Below are 17688 nucleotides of genomic sequence, written 5' to 3'. Positions count from 1 at the left end.
ATTATAGAATTACCAGAGTACAAAGTGCGTTATTGAATTATGTATAAATCTCGGAACCTTATTTTTATATAAAGAACTGTGTTAGCACATAATAGTGTGTGGTCATTGCTTTGTGGGGGCTTGGGGACTCGCTGTACTTAAGAACTAGTCTGCATTACTTGCTGAGAGCTTAAGCCTTGATTGCTCGTCCACAGCTATCATAGAGAGAACCTTCGCTGGGGCGCTCTGTACCTCTACACTGCCATATAGAGGGCAGAAGTACAGATACCTCCCTCCAGTCTTTACACACTTTACTTAAATTAGTGATTTAAAAAAAAAGATAAACTTGCCCAGATTTCTGCTGCTCTGCGACGTGTAGAGCTCTTCCAGGCCCCATTCCTCTTCCTGCTTTCCATTTCCTGCCCCTCCCCGTGCCCTGATTGGGCCTTCTGCCCCACATAAGTCAGAAACACAGGGCAGCCCACTGCCCGTACAGCCCCTGCAGCTAAGGGCCCTGAGGCAAAGTGCAGCTTCTGCAGTAGCAGCTCCAGTGTGTGTTAGCCAGTGTTCAACGGTGGAGGTTGCAGCTCAGCCGTTAACCAGCAGCGACTGACAAGATAAGCAAAGCACAGTCAGGGGGAACAGCCATACTGCTCCTTATTAAACCGTCCCACCATTCTTATTAGCCATATCAGCAATAAGCTTGTAGTCTGCTGCACGTCGCCTACCATTCTATGTCATACATATCTGGCATTTAAGCCTTGTCTTAGCCATTTCTGGCAGCAAGGCCTCTTTCCAGGAGTCCCGATTCTGGGTGTTTTTGCATTTCCTGTTGTGTTTTGAACTCTAGGCTTTTTTTCCCCTCTATCTAGGAAACGCGAATCTAGGTATTTTGCACTTGCTGTTGTTTTTGCATTTTAGGCGTTCCTCCCTCTATCCAGTAATCTAGACACCCTCCCCTCCATCCAGCACTGTGGTCCCAGCTCTAGTTCCTCCACCACCTCTACTGGGTCCATCCCGTGCTGCACTCTAGCGTTAAAGATGTGATCTGAGTGATATAACTGCAGAATGAAGACTCTGCATACTAGGTCTCCTGCGACTGGCAAAGAAAGGCTTGCAAGGAATCAAGTCCCTTGGACTCTTTTTGTCTAGCTCGCCCTCCACCTGCCGCAGGACTGTGCACTGGTCTGGACTTCCTTCTTGTGTTCCTGATTAGTCTGCACCTGGCTTGCTGCGAGGCCGCCTGGCTAGTTTGTCGTGCATTGTGCAGTCTCTCCCTCCCTCTCATTCTCCCCCTTCCATCTCTCTATTCTCTCCCTTCATGATGCTTTCCATCTCCCCTGTCTTCTCTAACTGCTACTCTATCACCTATCCTATCTCTCTTTCAAAGACTGGAAGGAAAGCATTCAAGAAAGATCTCCTGGTCTCCAATCCAGCCCTGCCCATCGCTGATACCTATGTCAACGCTTCTTCCAGGCAGACTGCTGGTCGATGACATCCTCTTTCTTTCCCTCTCGGGACCTTTGGATACCCCATATGGTCTCAGTTCTCTCCCCTTTCTCTTCTTCGCCCATCAAAGGTGGAACCCGATGGGAAGTACACTTGGCATTTTTCCCATCCTCTAGGGGCATCATTAATGTCTAGCAGAATGGCACTGTTATGGTCCAGGGCTCTCAGCGCAACCTCCTTCTTGATAGGCGTCTTCCGTCTCTCATCAACTTCCTCCCTTCTCCTGCAACGCCTCTTTTGCCACCGCTCTGACCCCCTTAACACCACCAACGGACATAGCGCATTTCTGTACCCCTCCTCGGAAGACCATCAAAGGTGACAACCAGCTCCACTTAGCTACCCTCAACTCTCGTTCGGCTGTCAAGCACTCATCTGACATTTGCCATCTCCTTAAAGACCTCGACCTTGACGTCCTCGCTCTCACCAAGATGTGGTTCACGGCTAGCTGTGTTACTTCTTTTGCCACACTTCTCCCAGAGGGCTATAAGATCCTCTCTAAGCCCAGGCCTAACCGGGCTGTGTGCGGAGTGGCCCCAATCTTCCTTGAATGGGTACCTGCTACTATAATACCAACTCGGTCCTACTCATCCTTCGTATGCCTTGTCTGCAGGCTTGGTGTCTCTCTAATCCTCTTGCTACCATCTACCGGACACCTGGTCCGGTCTCCTCCTTCCTCTGAGTGGTCTGACCTTGCCTCTTCTTTCCTTGCTTCCGCCTGCAAGCTTCTCTTCCTCTGAGACTTCAACATTCACCTTGACTCCCCTAAATGCAGCCTCTGGACTCTTCCGCATCCTCTGACTTTCCCTCAACATTCTTCCCTCCGGTACAAAGCACTCAGCTGGACACACCTTGGGATGCTCACATCTCATCTGACATCTCCATCTCCAACTCTTTCACTACACCTCTCTCCTGGTCTGATCATGCTCTCCTATCCGCTCACCTTGATCTCTTGGGTTCGTCGGCTAAGCCTCTGCCTGCACTGCCAGTCTCCTTCTCCGGCACTCAACCAATGTAGCGAGTGTCGCCACTTTCATTCCCCCTCCCACTCCAGCCACTGACACATGACACGGCCCTGGCTAACCTTCACCTCTCCTTCTCCAACACTGTGGACATCCGCGTGAAGCCTGCCTCCAAATCGTAACACCTGGTATGATTCCGTCCTAGCCACTCTGAAAGGCAAGTGCAGACCTGCTGAGCGGACGTGGCAGGCTTCGACCACATCAACTGACAGACTGGCCTGCCGCCTGATTCAAAGGCAACACAGACTCTCCATCCGCTTGATGAATAAGGCCTATACCCAAGCCCGCATCTCTGGGGCCACTGACATCACAGCTGAACTGTTCAAAATCTGCAAGGAATTCACCAATCCTACTGCAGTCTTCACTTCTCCTCTGCAATCCCTGACCCTCTGCTCTGGCCTCTCAATTCATAACCCAAACACAGGACATCCTGTCCGAGCTCTCCGCTACACCCATCCCATATCCCTCACCTGCTCTCAGGTCTCCATTGGCACCCATCTCCCGTTCCCGCCTACTCTCCTCTTTCTCGCCCATATCACCGGGTGAGGTCTCTAAACAAGTCCACTCTGTGGAAGTATCTTTGAAGCAGGTGCTCCCTGCTCCTCCGGATCCATCAGGAACAACATTGCCTCCCTTGCTTCAGCCTTGGCTGATTTCTGCAAACACTCCTTTGCCACTGGCTCTTGTGAGTAACTTGAAGGTGTTGTCACGATCCATGCCCCTGACCCCCTCAGGTATAACAGCCCCCTGGCAGCAGTGGGGCTAAAGCCCTTCACACTGGCCCCAAGAGCCTTTAAAACTCCATCAGAAACAAAGGCACCAGGCTCATTATCAGGAATAAAGCAATACCAGTTTTGGACCTTAATCCAACATTGAGGCCTATTACACAGCTCTGTCCTTTAGAACCAAGCCATGCGGTCTAGTGTTTTGGGTGTCGCTGGGCCTGGAACTACTTGGCCTGGAACTACTTGGCCTGGCCTATTTAAACCACACCCAAACAGCAGAATACACTTCACGTTATTCTACGCTCCTGCAGCGTAACGCTCACCGTGCCTAGCTGCTGCTCATCTGCTTCTCCGGCGGCCTTATCTTGAAGCCCTAGATCCAGATTCCATTAATAACCTGGAAGAACAAGAACAGCATTAGCGAGCAAGAACACTTACCTGTGAAGTAACCGGTCTTGAATCCATCCTGTTTTTCGCTTACTTCGCCCATCTCCGGAGTTCGCCGCAACCTGCAAAGGTAAAGAAACAAGGACAGCATTAATAACCATTCTTACCTGGTTACCTGGGCAAGCAGCGAGTCCTGGCAGCACCCTGCGCTTCTCTTACCTCACCCATCTCCGGGTTTCACCGCAACCTGCAAGGAAGAAGGAACAAGGTCCGCTGTCATGATCACTGCTTCCAAGGAGCCAGGACCAGCCCAACGTCCTTGGAAGCAGGCCCCTAACCCTAATCCTAGGCACCAGCCGGTCCCCACGGGGACCTTTTGGACCATGTCCTGGCGCCGGTGGCACCAGGCTCATCAGAATCATCGGTCCCGGCACTGGAAGCGCCGGGCTCATAATATGTGTGCAGATGCTTGGGTGGACTTACCTGCAGCAGACCATGCTGCTTACTTACCAGCCTCTTAGAAGTCCTCTGTGAACAGGGACTACTTTCTTACCTGGGTGGGGCAAGCTCCACTCCCTGGATTCAGCACTGGAAAGCTTCTGGAACTGGAACTCTTTTCTTACCTAGGCGGGGCCGTGGAGGAAGACGCCTCATCACTCCAAGGCTATTTAAACCACACCCGATAGACGAAACGTGCTTCGCGTTATTCTGCATCTGCAGCAGAACGCTCACCGAGTCTGTTCCAGCCTTTCTTCTTACGATCCCGAATCTGCAAGAGTCATACTCACCATTCCTGCATCCTGAATCTGCAAGAAGCATACTCACCATTCCTGCATCCAGTCGACAGCAGCACCTGCAGAGACAAGAAACAGCAGGTTAGCAAGGCAGCCTTATTGCGCAGTGCTACTCACCTGATCCATCGGCTGCGGTCATTTTCGGCACGCTGCACCTCCGCCTGCGAAGACAAAAGCATTGTCACTACTTACCGGCACTCCGTGAATTCTGGATTTCTTCACACTGCATCGCCGCTTGCGGGGATAAAAGCATTGTCACTACTTACCGGCACTCCGTGAATTCTGGATTTCTTCACACTGCATCGCCGCCTACGGGGATAAAAGCATTGTATCTACTTACGGACATTCCGCGGACTCCGGCGCTGCAAACCAACTTCTGAAAGACAAAAGAAGAGACATCAGACAGGTATTTACTTACGCCCATCGCGCTCTTCGCAATAGAACGCCTGCTCTTCAGCACGAACTACGCTGCAAGGAAAAGACAGTTAGAGCGCTTGCATTTACTCACGCATTTCCAGGCGCTTCACTCCATCTTCCTCAAGAGTCCTGCAAGACAAAAGGGAGAAAAGCATTATACGAAGCCCTGTTCAATGTTAACGTGCCTTGCACCTAAAGACTATAAAGACTAAAAAGGTGTCTGGAAACTCACCGCTCGTGCAGTTAACGACGGTAACAGTCTTCTGAGTCCAAGAGGCCTATGTTTCACCAGTGAAGGAACTGGAAACCGTGCCCTGCACCAGACGCAGATGGAGAGCCCAGCATTCACCTATCTAAGGTGAGCACGTTGACCTGGGGGCTCTACGGAGAGGGAGAGAGAGGAAGAGGGACATTGAACAACCCAGACCATTAACCCCCATATTCTTTCACCTGCAGAAACCTCACCCTACGAGTTCGACACACAGTGCGAAGAGGTTCGACCCCAGAAGCCCATCGGGTTCTGCACATCACCTTTCGAGTCAGACACCTTCCTGCCAAGATCAGCGCCTCCGTGGGAATCAGGTGAGCGTTACATCCGCATTAACAAAGCACTTACCTGGGCAAGCAGTGCTTCAATCGCTCATCACTCCGGAACATCACCGCAACCTGTACAAAGAAGGGAAGAGAGCACAGGTTAGCAATTAACACCAATAAACAGCAAGCGCTCAGCATTAATAACTCACCGTGGTCTTCGCCATCAGCGCGGCAACTCCGAGATCGCAACCATCCCTGTGAAAACAAAAAGAGAAATTGTTGGGGAACAGCGTAGTGGAGCAAGACGCCGAGAAGACAGCGAAAACAGAGGGAAAGAAAGAGACAGAATAAAGACGGAAAAGACATTATAACTCACCTGGAAGACAGCAAGCAGAGCCAGAGTCACAGCTGGTCTGGACCCGACATAAAGGCACACGGACCAGTGCAGCAACTAGGTCCACAGAACGCCCAACCAACCACACCCCCCTGCACAGAGACGCAGGACGGAAAGTTCAACGCACAAAAACCTAAGGTGAGCAATAACCCCAAGGGAGGGGATTTGGACCAGAGGGAGGTGGGAGTCCACCCATCACAGAACCAGTATCTTAACCCTCCATTCTCCTGTTATAGGCGCTACCGAACGTCTGGCACATAACCAAGCAGAGAGGGGTCCGGTATAGCGCTTAGACCTCCATCCAGTATCGTGTGGCACCCCTGTGGATACCAGGTGAGCGTAACGGGTGTCTCCCTAGCTAGTCCCCAGGGAATTGTCATCCAGGTGGCCAGGACGCGGCCATCGCTATTCCTGGGGGTGGACCAGTGAGGGAGGATCACCTGGATTGGGGGGGTCCTCAGGGAGTGAGACACCGACAGGTGAGAAGTGGTATCCCCCTTCCTTCAACACCTTTTCCCCATCCTCTTTCGTAGGACATTAATAAACACTGCCCGCGCCCCTTTTCCGACACAAATACTTTCGCACAACACGAAAGACAACAGACTAACACCAGAGCTGCTTACCTGACATGTCCCAATCCAAGGGTCGGCCAAAGTTAGGCAATTGATCAGAATCACACACACACCTGACAGCCCTTTCCCTACCCCACAGGCATAAAAGGTAGTGCAAGAGAGCACAGTACGAGCGAGGCAGACAGCACAACGAGATAGCTATCCACACCCGGAAGTTCAAAAGGAGAAAGGCAGCAAATATTGAGAGGCTGACCAGGAGAGGTGCAACCTTGCCCTTTTCGACTCAGACCTGCGAAACCTCAGCAGAGGGAATCGTAAGGCTATGGACAATAGCCCAAGTGTCTTGCAGCAGATGTCAATGGTACACGGAGCGTGCCTATGCACATAAGCCGGAGCGAGGGGAAACTCCTGCTAGCGTGGTACCGGCCTTGACATCCAAGGAAATCCAAGCAGTTCATCACACCCGGTGGGTAGAAGGGAGAACTGATAAGAACCAGGCTGTGTTGAATGAAGTCGCAAAGTTGCATATTGAAAAGAGTTTAAAGAAGTGTAAAAGTGTTAAGGGAAGACAGCTGCAGAGGGAACCGACACCACTTGAGGGCTGACTCGAGAAACGCTTGTCGATCCAACTACAGATACCAGAAGGCCGTAGGAGAGCTGCCTAGACAGGTCAAAGTGGTCAAACAGGAGGTCTAGTAAAATCCCCATACAATTCAAAGTCTTTGACCCGACAAACAGTTGAGAAAGCAAGGGAAGTGAATCCCGCAATTATTAAAAGCCAGAAGAATTGTGAAATGGCAAGAGTGAACCCGACGTAGGGATGGCAGTAAATGGGGGCAAAGTCTGAGGTCCCAAGAAACAGTGTGTTGACAAACGTGAACCCGGCAGAGGGATGTCCATGGAGAACTGTTTAAAAAGACATTAAGATTTGTGAATGCCGGAAAAGCCATAGTAAACCCGGCGGAGAGAAGCTAAAATTAAAGTTAAGACCGGCAACCTTCATCATTTTGCCACTCTCAACTCCCGCTCTGCTGTCAAACACTCCTCTGAAATCTGCCACCTCCTTGAAGAACTTGACTTTGATATCCTTGGTCTTACCGAGACATGGTTCACGACAAGCTCTGTCAAGAGCTTTGACACTCTCCTCCCAGATGGCTACAAGATCCTCTCTGCACCCAGATCCACTCGGCCTGGAGGGGGCATAGCCCTGATCTTTCCTGAGTGGATCCCTGCCACTATCATTCCCACCCAGATTTACCCCTCTTTCGAATGCCTTGTCTGCAGGCTCTCCATCTCTCCTAGCCACTCTTACGGTTGCTACTCTCTACCGGCCTCCTGGCCAAAAAACCCCTTTTCTCTCTGAGTGGGCTGACCTCTCCTCCTCCCTCCTGGCCTCAACCACCCAACTCCTCCTCCTTGATGACCTCAACAGTCACCTTGATTCTCCCTGTCCCTCATCCCTGCTCTTTCGCCACCTCTGCAATTCCCTCTCCCTCGCCCTCTCTATCCTCCCGTCTGGCCCAACCCACTCAGCAGGTCACACACTTGATGGCTTGATCTCCTCTGGCCTCCCCCTCTGGGGGAAGGAGAGGAAAGGAAGAATACCTCTGAGGAGGTGCAGCTGGTAGTGTGACCTCTTAGAGACGTCAGATATGTGAGGAGAGAAGGAGAGTGTGGAGTCGAAGATGACCCCGAGGTTTTTTGCCTTGCAGGGAGGAGCAGGAAGAGGGCCAAGAGAGGCCGGCCAGAGAGCTGCAGGGAAGGAGGGAGTGGGTGTGCCGATGAGTAGAATCTCAGTCTTACTGGCATTAAGGCAGAGGTCATTGGCGGCACACCATTCCTGGATAGCAGACAGACAGTCAGAGATGAGGGAAGGAGAGGAGGAGGTCGAAGGTAGCCTGAAAATGAGCTGGGTATCATCTGCATAGCACTGAAAGTTGGGGCAGAGAGCGGCGATGCGGTGGGCAAGGAGTGCCAGATACTGGTTCAACAGCCATGGAGAGAGGTTAGATCCCTGGGGGACACCACAGGTAGAGAAAAAGATGTCAGAGAGGAAGGACCCCAGTTGGACCTGGATGGGTCGATTGAAGAGGAAAGGGGTCTAGCCTCTCGCCCTGGCTTTTCAACCGATACCTGGCAACTCTTGCCCACTGCATTGCCATTTTCTGCTCAAATTTCCAGTGCTACGCTGACGACACCCAAGTCATTTTCAGGCTGCCCTCAGCCACCTCCTCTCCCATCTCGGACTGCCTTAGCAAAATTGGTGTGCTGACAATTATCTTTGTCCGAATGCCAGCAAGACTGAGATCCTCCTCATCGGCACACCTTCACCATCCTTTACCCTCACTCTCTGGCCGGCCTCCCTTGGCCCTCCTCCTACCCTTACCTGCGAGGCTAAGAACCTCGGGTCATCTTTGACTTCACACTTTCCTTCTCCACCCACATCTCTGATGTCTCTAAAAAGTCAAACTTCCTACTGCACCCCCTCAGAAGTACTCTGCCTTTCTTCTCCTTCCCCCAGAATCTCTCAATCTCCCAAGCTCTGGTTCTCTCTAGGTTGGACAATTGTAACAGCCTCTTTCTAAATCTATCTGCCTCTATTCTCTGTTCTCTGCAAGTAAACCAGAACAGGACTGCGAGACTTGTCCTTCGATTGGCTCCCAGTGAATGCAAGGATTAAATTAAAAACCCTCTGCATTCTCCACAAGGCTTTCTGGGGCCTGGGTCCAAAATACCTTCAGCTATCCCTCCTTAAATACCTCCCCTCTCGAGCTCTTCGCTCCTCTACCTCTAACTCCCTCAGGGTCAGTCGTTTTTCAAAGAAACAAGCTGGGGGTAGATCTGTGTTCGGCTGGGGCCTCGCTCTGGAACAGCCTCCCTGCCACTCTAAAACTTGAGGAAAACCATCTCCGGTTCCGGAAGCACCTCAAGACCTTCCTCTTTGCTTCTGCCTTCACTCCCCCTCTCCCCTATTGATCTGCTCTCTCATGGCACTGTGCACATGGCCTCCATCTGTCCAGTGTGCCCAGGTACCTGCTCACCCTGCTACCCACCTGCACTGCCTCCTGACCACCCCTTGCACGTGGGAGTGTATCTGTACCCATACAGTCCCCCTCCCACATTTTTGTCTTCTTCTGCACTTATCAGACTTACCCAGTCTGCTACCGTAAACACAGCACTTGCCACTTGCTGGCTGCACTACCGCTGTTTATTGCCTCCATTATCTATTTATTTATTTTATTTTTCTTTTATTTATTACTTATTTTCTGTTCTCCTCTGTTCCGCCCTTTCCACTCTTCCCCTTTCCATGCACTTTTTCCCCTTTCCCTTTGCTATGCACTTGCACATTCTCATTGTCACTGGGCCTAGTAAGATCGCTGTTGTTGTTCTCCCCGGTTTCCCCTCCCTTGCCTTGTCGCGCTCTGAAACACTTTTGTACGAGCGTGATACAAATAAAATATATCATATCATAAAGAGGGGTCAGTGCCCGGAAGAGGGGGAACCCAGGAGGGAGGAATCCTCATCCTAAGTAACATAAGGAAACAAACTATCATTTGTTAGCCCTTAACTGCCAAGGGTGTCCTCCCCGCCCCATTGGCAAGCCCATTTTTGGTGATTTCGGTATGTCGCCATTCAATCCCTTGTAACTTTTCTGTTACATGTGATATTTTGGCCAAATTTAGCCCCTTTTCTTCACACATGTAGGCGGTCATAACGCCACCAAGGAATCCTATTTTGCTGTATGTGGGGCGGGGGGGCAGAGAAAATAACCAAAAAGGGAGCACATTTTGTGTTTTTTCAGAAAATGCCAATGAAATGATGTACAAAGAAGCCTGTGGTTTTTTTCCTTGTAAGAGCTAGGAACAAATGGTTTGCTGTGCTGAATTCAACATTTTCCAAGCTTTCAAGAACAGGTTGAGTAGAAACCAAAAATATCAGTTTTGTGAGAGGTAGGCGATTCCAATAGGACATGCGCAGACGGAATGGAAGAGGAGGGTAGGAAAGATGAATGGGAAGATGGAAAGCCATACATTTCTGAAAAGTAGACAAAATTCCAAGTTTAGGAAGGGGTGATTTGCGCATGTCAGGCAACAACTATGTAGGGAAAATTCCCATGGTTTGGGAAAAAATTGGAAAAATGACAGATAAAAAAAGGTATGTGCACGACTTGGTTGGACCTGTAAGGTAATGGTTTCTGTGAAGATTGAGAAAAGCCATGCCCCGCTACATTCCCCTGACGCTTCCAGTTCGAAAATCGCACATTTTTCATAATGTTTCACAAAACAAGCATTTCCACAAGCCAAAAACTAAGCCAAAAACTGAGCCATGGTACAAAGGATTTTTATGCTGACTGCCTAAACAGACGTACTTAGCATGTGTAAATAAGGAAAACAAATATGGTGAGGAATGGCAAGCATACATTTTATGAAAGAGCACAGGCAACACTTGTGCAGGTTACCAAAGCATATAGTGCCAAAAACAGCGACTAAATGTAGGTCACATTTGGAAAATGAAAGGGTTGTTTTAGCAAAGTGCAGCAGCAAATGTATGAAAACCAAGAGAAAACAACAAATGTCCCACCTTCCTGCGTTCCCACAGGGTGTCCCGACAAAAACGGTGCCTCACATGTGTGGGTACACCTACCTGGGCGCAAAGTGGAAAGGTTAAACCATTGGTAACCCCAAGTGTTTCAGCAGAGCAGATTTTGTGGGAATTTGCTCTTGTGGACAACCTAGAGATTTGGGCCTGGGGTGTCACAGCCACCAAGGAAAACAAGGAACCTCATGCAGTTCTGAAAAGAAGACACCCGCGGTAATCCACAGAGGTCTGACTTGGGCAAATCGCCTTATTTATTTCCCACAAGCCCCAGCAAAGTCCGAAATTTATGAAGAAGACACAATTTTCAGACATTTCCCACCTGGAAACTACTGAAAGACACCGCCAACAACACGTCCTACCTTCCCGCATTCCCACAGGTGTCCGGATGAAAACAGCACCTCACATTCCTCCGGGGAGGAATGGGCCCCCTGCCGGGGCTCCCCGGAACTGCTGCTGGACTTTGGGACGGTAAACCCACATGGGAGACAGGCTCCCAAGACCAGAGCAATCGCCTCCAACCATCTTGGAGTTCTGGCTGGCCTGCATTGCAGCTTCTCCCACTGGGAAAGGACGGGGACCCTGCCGGGGCTCCCTGGGACTGGCGCTGGGCTTGGGTACGGTACTCGCATAACGTTGCAGCTGTTCGCATAGAAAACGCTGTAAACAAAACAAACATTTGTTACCTATGGTCAGCCCAGAAAAAAACAATCATAATTACTAGTCTCCGATCAAGGCCCCCCCCCCCAGTAAAAACACATTTGTCCCTTCCTAGGGGCAGATTGCCAGATTACACTAGAAATCTGCCCCCAGTGAGGGCTACATGAGAGCCCCCCCACCCTCCATTTTGGGGGTGGCGGAGGGCCACCCCCCTTTCCATTACAAACATTCCTGTTGGTTTAGTGTCCCCCACCCCAACCAAAACATTTATTTTTATATATATATATATATATATATATATATATATATATATATATTGTTTTCTTTTCGTTTTGCCCCTTCCTTAGGGGCAGATGGAACATTGTTTTGGGGGGCCATTCCAAAGTTTTCTGGTGGCCCTCTCCTTCCCCCTCCCACCCCAAATGGATGGGGGGCATCGCATGTAGCCCATTTGGGGGGGTGTGAGGGCCACCCCACTTTGCATTAGGACCATCACTGGTGGTTTAGGGTGCCCCCCCCGCCCTCACCAAAAACAACGTCCTTTTTAAATTTTTGTTTTAGTTCTGCCCCTTACCTAGGGACAGATAGGCACGTTAGTGTGCCCATCTGCCCCCAGTGTGGGCAAAACATACTGCCCCATGCTTTGGGGGGCCATTCCAAAGTTTTCTGGTGGTCCTACCCCCCCACCCACCCCAAATGGATGGGGGGGGCATCTCATGTACCCCTTCCTAGGGGCAGATTGCACTAGTAATGGTTTTGATAGCTGAATGCTGTCCCACGCTCTTTTGTATTAGACGCAAGGATTGGCAATCGTTTTTTCTTACTATAGGCCCTTTTTATTTGACACAATGTTACTAGGACTGCCTTATTGTTCATTTGATGGTCGATGCTTGCGCCCAGCTTAGATTTAGGTTTAGATTAGGCATTTGTCCATACAGTTTAATAAACGCCCTTGAATTTACTTCTCAAGCAGCCAACAAATAGTTAAACTCAAAACTCGAACACACTGTTAAATACTACAATGTCCATGAACACTTGCGAATTTGAAGTGTGTGTTCCATTGGATTAAGCAATTCACATGGTTCCAATAGTCCAATCATGTATTGCACTAGTAATCTGCCCCCAAGGAGGGCTACATGAGATGTCCCCTATCCATTTGGGGTGGGGGGGAGAGGGCCACTCCCTTTCCAGTGAAAACATCAGTGGTGGTTTAGTGGGTCCCCCCCTCCTCACCCCCCAACAAACACATGTTTGTTTTTATATATTTAGTTTTGCCCCCAGGGTGGGCAAAACGTGCTGCCCCATGCTTTGGGGGCAGGGGTGGGTAGTAGTAAGCGGCCCCCTAACCCCCCAACTTCAAAAACAGATCCCTGGTGGTCTAGTGGCATTGCTGGGCGCGGATCGGGCGATCTGCGCCCGATCTGCGCCCATCAATGCTTCAAAGAAGGTGTTGTGGGAAAGGGCAACAACACCTCCCTCGATCTCAGCGGCACAATAATGCCGGAGATCGAGGGAGAGGAAGGTGAAAACCTACCTTCTTTCACAGCGGCAGCCAGAAATGTCTAGCCACCAGGGGACAATCTCACAGCAAGTTTTAGGACTTTTCCTGTTTGAAAGAGGCCACGAACGCACGCATGCGATACTGTAGGATCAAATGTATTCAGTTTTCTTGCACCATGTACACCTCCTATAGGTGCTTGGACTGAATCAGCTTAAGTTTGCCATTCCTCGCGACTGCTTTAATCAGGTATGCAGCATTTAGTCCATTGGTCATCCTTCAGGTGTGTAGGAGCTTCCATGTAACACGCAGCATGCTCTTGGGACCTTTGGCCATCGGCAAACCACATAGTGCTCCATACAGCGTAGTCACTATTTTTGATCCCATTGCTAGATCATTGGGCAGGGAACTTAACCAACCATGCGCTAGGAATATATGGTCAATTTCCTGACGAGGGGGAAACGCATTACACTTTACTTGGGAAGCTTTAATCATGAATCATGGACCTATACTTGTTCTGTTGACTCACATGTCAATTTGCCATTGCTGTAGTAGGTGCTGGCTATGCCTTAATTATCTTTTTCGGAGAGATGTTCTGGCACATAGTGTGAAAACTGGCAAGTGGAGCAAGCATATCCTCTGCAGTCGTGATGGGAACTGGAGCATGACATTTCAAAGGTTGTTTTTTAACATGTTAAGTAATAACATTTGAAAAAGCTACAGATGCTGAATGTTCTGCTGTGCCGAAGCTGCAAGCAGGGTATACAGTTAAATATCGTCCTTTCATAGCTATCCACTTTGGCGATTAAACATCGCAGCTTGTAAAGGGATGTACATTCAGATCTTCAGGTAGCAAAGCCAATTTTTTAAGTTTTACTTTTGTAATTAAAGTAACATTTGACAGCCTTCCCAAGAAGCATTTGTTCTTCATTTAGGAAACGGTTTACCACATTTATCATGATAATGTAAAAATAAGTCAACATTGGTTGAAACGCTAGATTAAACACTCTTTTTAAGCGGCACATCTAGCTTCTTGCTCTGATTATTCAATAACTGGTGCTATGGATATAAACGTGGGGAAGTGGGAGAGGTGAAATGAAAACGATTTGTTAAAATATTTGCCTAGGATTAGAACAAATTACTTTACTCCGAAACAAAAATGTATTTGTACAGGTAAAATAATGTTCATGCAAAGTTTTTTTTCTTTTTCTCCACCCTCTTCCAGAGTTAATGATGAAGATGTCAGACTGATGTTGTGGGATACAGCCGGCCAAGAGGAATTTGATGCAATTACTAAAGCCTACTACAGAGGCAAGTAAAAATGTTCAGACTGTCCTGCAATGATACATGGGAACTGCAGTAGTACACAGAATTTCTCTGGCATTGAAACATGCAATTTTTTGCAGTAATCTGTTTTACTTGTAAAGATATTTTGGTTATCTCTACTTTGTTAGGAATTCAATCCATCATGTTTTAATTGAAAACAAATCTATTTTATCTGTTGACTTCTTTGCAGTTCCCGAGCTGATGCAAACTGCTTTATTTTTTGATGTGTAGCACATTTTCTGGCTTGTGTGTTTGGAACTGTTAACTAACTTAGCAATGACAATTGTCACTGTGACAAAATGGCTAGTGCTCTGCTTAACGTCTACTCAGCCCAACGCTACTAATAACCTAGCAGTAATGTCAAACATAAAGGTGAAACAGACACAACCCTAATGGTATACCTCCTTCCCCACTTTTAGTATCCTAGGCAGAGGGCAGGCTTAGATCTTGAGGAGAGGTGTGAGGTGATGAGTAGCAACCCAAACAGTGTTAGTACAATGGTTCTAAAATAACACTACCCAGTCAATGAGCTATAAAAAAAAAATAGAGGTACTTTAAACACAACATTGAAATGCAAACAAAAACACTAAAACACACTCGTAAAAAAACAGAGAATGCAGAACTGTGCAGCGGTGTTCAAGAAAAGATTTCTGCATTTGTGAATGTTTGAGAATATGTACTTGTTGCAAAAGGTTGATAAGGGGGGCTTAACCCATAATGTTGGATGTATTGGACTTTATTGTCAGGACTGAAAAACAATCCGACTAAATCAGTGCTGTTTCCATTTACAGATAAAATTCAGAAATTCTATGAGGGGCTGGACTTCAGTGGCACATGGAAAATACTCGGTACCTTAGGGTTGAGATTGCCCGTTCCTCAGATGTTCTATATCAAAATAACTGTGGAAGGGTGTTGGAACAGACTAGTGAGGTGACAGAGAGGTGGAAGAGACTTCCTCCGTCTCTTTTTGGTAGAATATCCATGGTTAAGATGATATTGCTGCCAAGATTCCTATATATATATATCTTTTTGAATGTGTGTAACTGATATGGAATTGTATTATGATTCGGCGCAAGCATCATTTGTGTCATATCGGTTCTCTCCGGATAGGCGGCATGTGCAGAAAAAGAAAGCGCTGGCTGCCCCCTTTCTTCTGCGAGCTGTGATAACTACTGCCCCGTGAAGCCAGACAAGACCAAAGAGCATGGTGGAGCTGACATGTAAAACTGGGTGCGTATAGAAAAAAATGGCAGAAAGGAGTTGTTCTACTCTTCAAGTCTGCCGGTGGTGCAAATTACTAGGGGTTCTGTTGACGAGCGAGAAAGGATACGTTCAGTTTTGTAGTCCTTGGGGACTACTTTTTTGCTTGAGCAGCCAGCCGGTCTGTGCCGGTTTAAACGTAACTGTTTGCTTGTTACTTCATCTTTGACACTTTAAATGAATCTGTTGCTAAAATGTGCATATTTGCACTCTGTAGGAACTGCTTTAAAAAAGGTTCGGGTTACTTTTGGTTGATTTATATTGAAATCTTGGATTTTTCATATTGAAACTGAAGCGCTGCATTGTTTTTTTACCTTGTAGGGTTGATGTTGCTTTAAGTTAAGATTTTATCTCGACTACAGCTCCCAGCAGTTTTGGAGTCCTTAGGCACTACTTTTTTGCTTACCAGTCGCGTGTCGAACCAGCCGGTCCGTGCCGACTGTTGCAGTGCTGGCTACCCTGAAGGTACGCAATAGCCCTACTTTAGGCTACTATTAACATTCTTAACCACGGTTATGATTTTATTTTTCCAGGTCAATGCTTTCTTGCCAGTTCCCACCTCCTTACCTCCATCATATTGGAGCAGTCGAGGAAGGGCCATAAATGGGGGGCCCCCTGCATCGTTCCTATACCGCATCAAATGTATGAGAGACGTTATGCACTCAGCCATACAGAATGTACCCTTGCACTGAAAGTGTGGAAGGATGTCGCATGGAAGAATGTCGCTTGCCAAGATGTCAGAATGCATCAATGAATATCATGGATGGACGTTAAAGTGAAATCTGACAAGGACAAAGTGGTGTCATGAGGAAGATATAGGGACCGAATTTGAAACAATATGAAAATACGAAGTAACAATGTAAGTGGAGCATTAAGAGTAACCTGAACCTAAAGCTAAAGTAATCATGAATCTAAAGAAGATGAAGTAACTTACTGACCAATAACTGTAAGTATGCGCAGTAACGCAAGGTAGAAAGATAACGTATAGAAGCTTGCTATAGCAGACTATATATAACTTGGCAAGGATGGCCATATTGGGGAAAATGGACGCTGGCTCACGTTGAAATTAAACAAACTAGCTCAGAGACAGGCCGAGGCAGCAAGATTCGGGAAACTCAGGAAAACAGTTTAGAGCGCAGAGCCAATGATGAGTCAAGGCTGGCCAAAAGCTAAGATGCTATTTTTAAAAAGGATAAGCACAGAGCACAAAGGGGGTACGTGGATAAGCGCTAAAGATGGGACATTCTTCTTAGATGGAAGAAGACGAAAACATCTGTGAGAGCCAAACTGCAGGTTAATTAAAAGTTTATGAAGTTCAAATGAGAGAGTGAGCAAGTCTCTAGAGGCCAAGAGGAGCAACGGCACCCTGCATCATTAAATCAAATAGCCGTAAATGCAAGGCTGAAATTGACAAATTCGTGGTCTTTTCGCATGTGACTCCGAAGTCGAAAAACAAAGGCTATTCATTAGAGCCTTAAACTCAGATAGTGGTGTGCTCACACTCCCTGGAATGTTCTAGGACTGTGAGCAGTAACTAGGTCAACTACAAATGAAAGACTTTGACTGATGACCTACAGAGGATGGGCTAATTGGGAAAATGTGGAGTAGTCTGACTGGATTGAAACACCTAGGTTTCGTTTCACGTATGTGCTGCTGAAGAGCCAAACGTCCAAGGTTTGGATAGGATGCCAAACAATCATTGGCATTTGGGGACAACCTAACATACAATGTTGTAGGAACCAATCCACTGTTATGCCCATTATAATCCGTACTATGTGTTTAGAGGTAGTTCGAGGTGTGCCCTACAGATAAGGGGTAGCCAATGTTGCTCTAATCCTTATATGTTCTATAAGTAGATATGTTTCCTTCACCAGTCCCTACCCTTGACAGGTTTTGTATTTTGCCATGTAGAATGATGTCCTAGATGACGCATATTGGGGGTATAAGACCTTTATGTAATCCAGCTGCTGTGTGAGTCTGATGTCTGCCAGTTGACCCCGCTTTATTGAATTTATAAT

General features: G+C 47.9%; 1 protein-coding gene across 3 annotated transcripts in view; it reads left to right on the top strand.

Moving 5' to 3' along the window:
* RAB23 (RAB23, member RAS oncogene family) overlaps nt 1-17688 on the top strand; it is a 318320-nt gene that overhangs the window by 62014 nt on the left and 238618 nt on the right. For all 3 annotated transcript variants that reach the window (XM_069606185.1, XM_069606183.1, XM_069606184.1), the window contains exon 3: nt 14310-14395. In XM_069606185.1, the coding sequence (XP_069462286.1) occupies nt 14310-14395 (86 nt within the window). The remainder of the gene's footprint in view (nt 1-14309; nt 14396-17688) is intronic.

The sequence above is a fragment of the Ambystoma mexicanum genome, chromosome 4p (assembly GCF_040938575.1).
Source record: "Ambystoma mexicanum isolate Mex_15411 chromosome 4p, UKY_AmexF1_1, whole genome shotgun sequence".
In the NCBI taxonomy this organism is placed as follows: Eukaryota; Metazoa; Chordata; class Amphibia; order Caudata; family Ambystomatidae; genus Ambystoma; species Ambystoma mexicanum.
The sequence above is the reverse complement of the archived record's forward strand: the minus strand, read 5'-3'. Positions and strand labels throughout refer to the sequence as shown.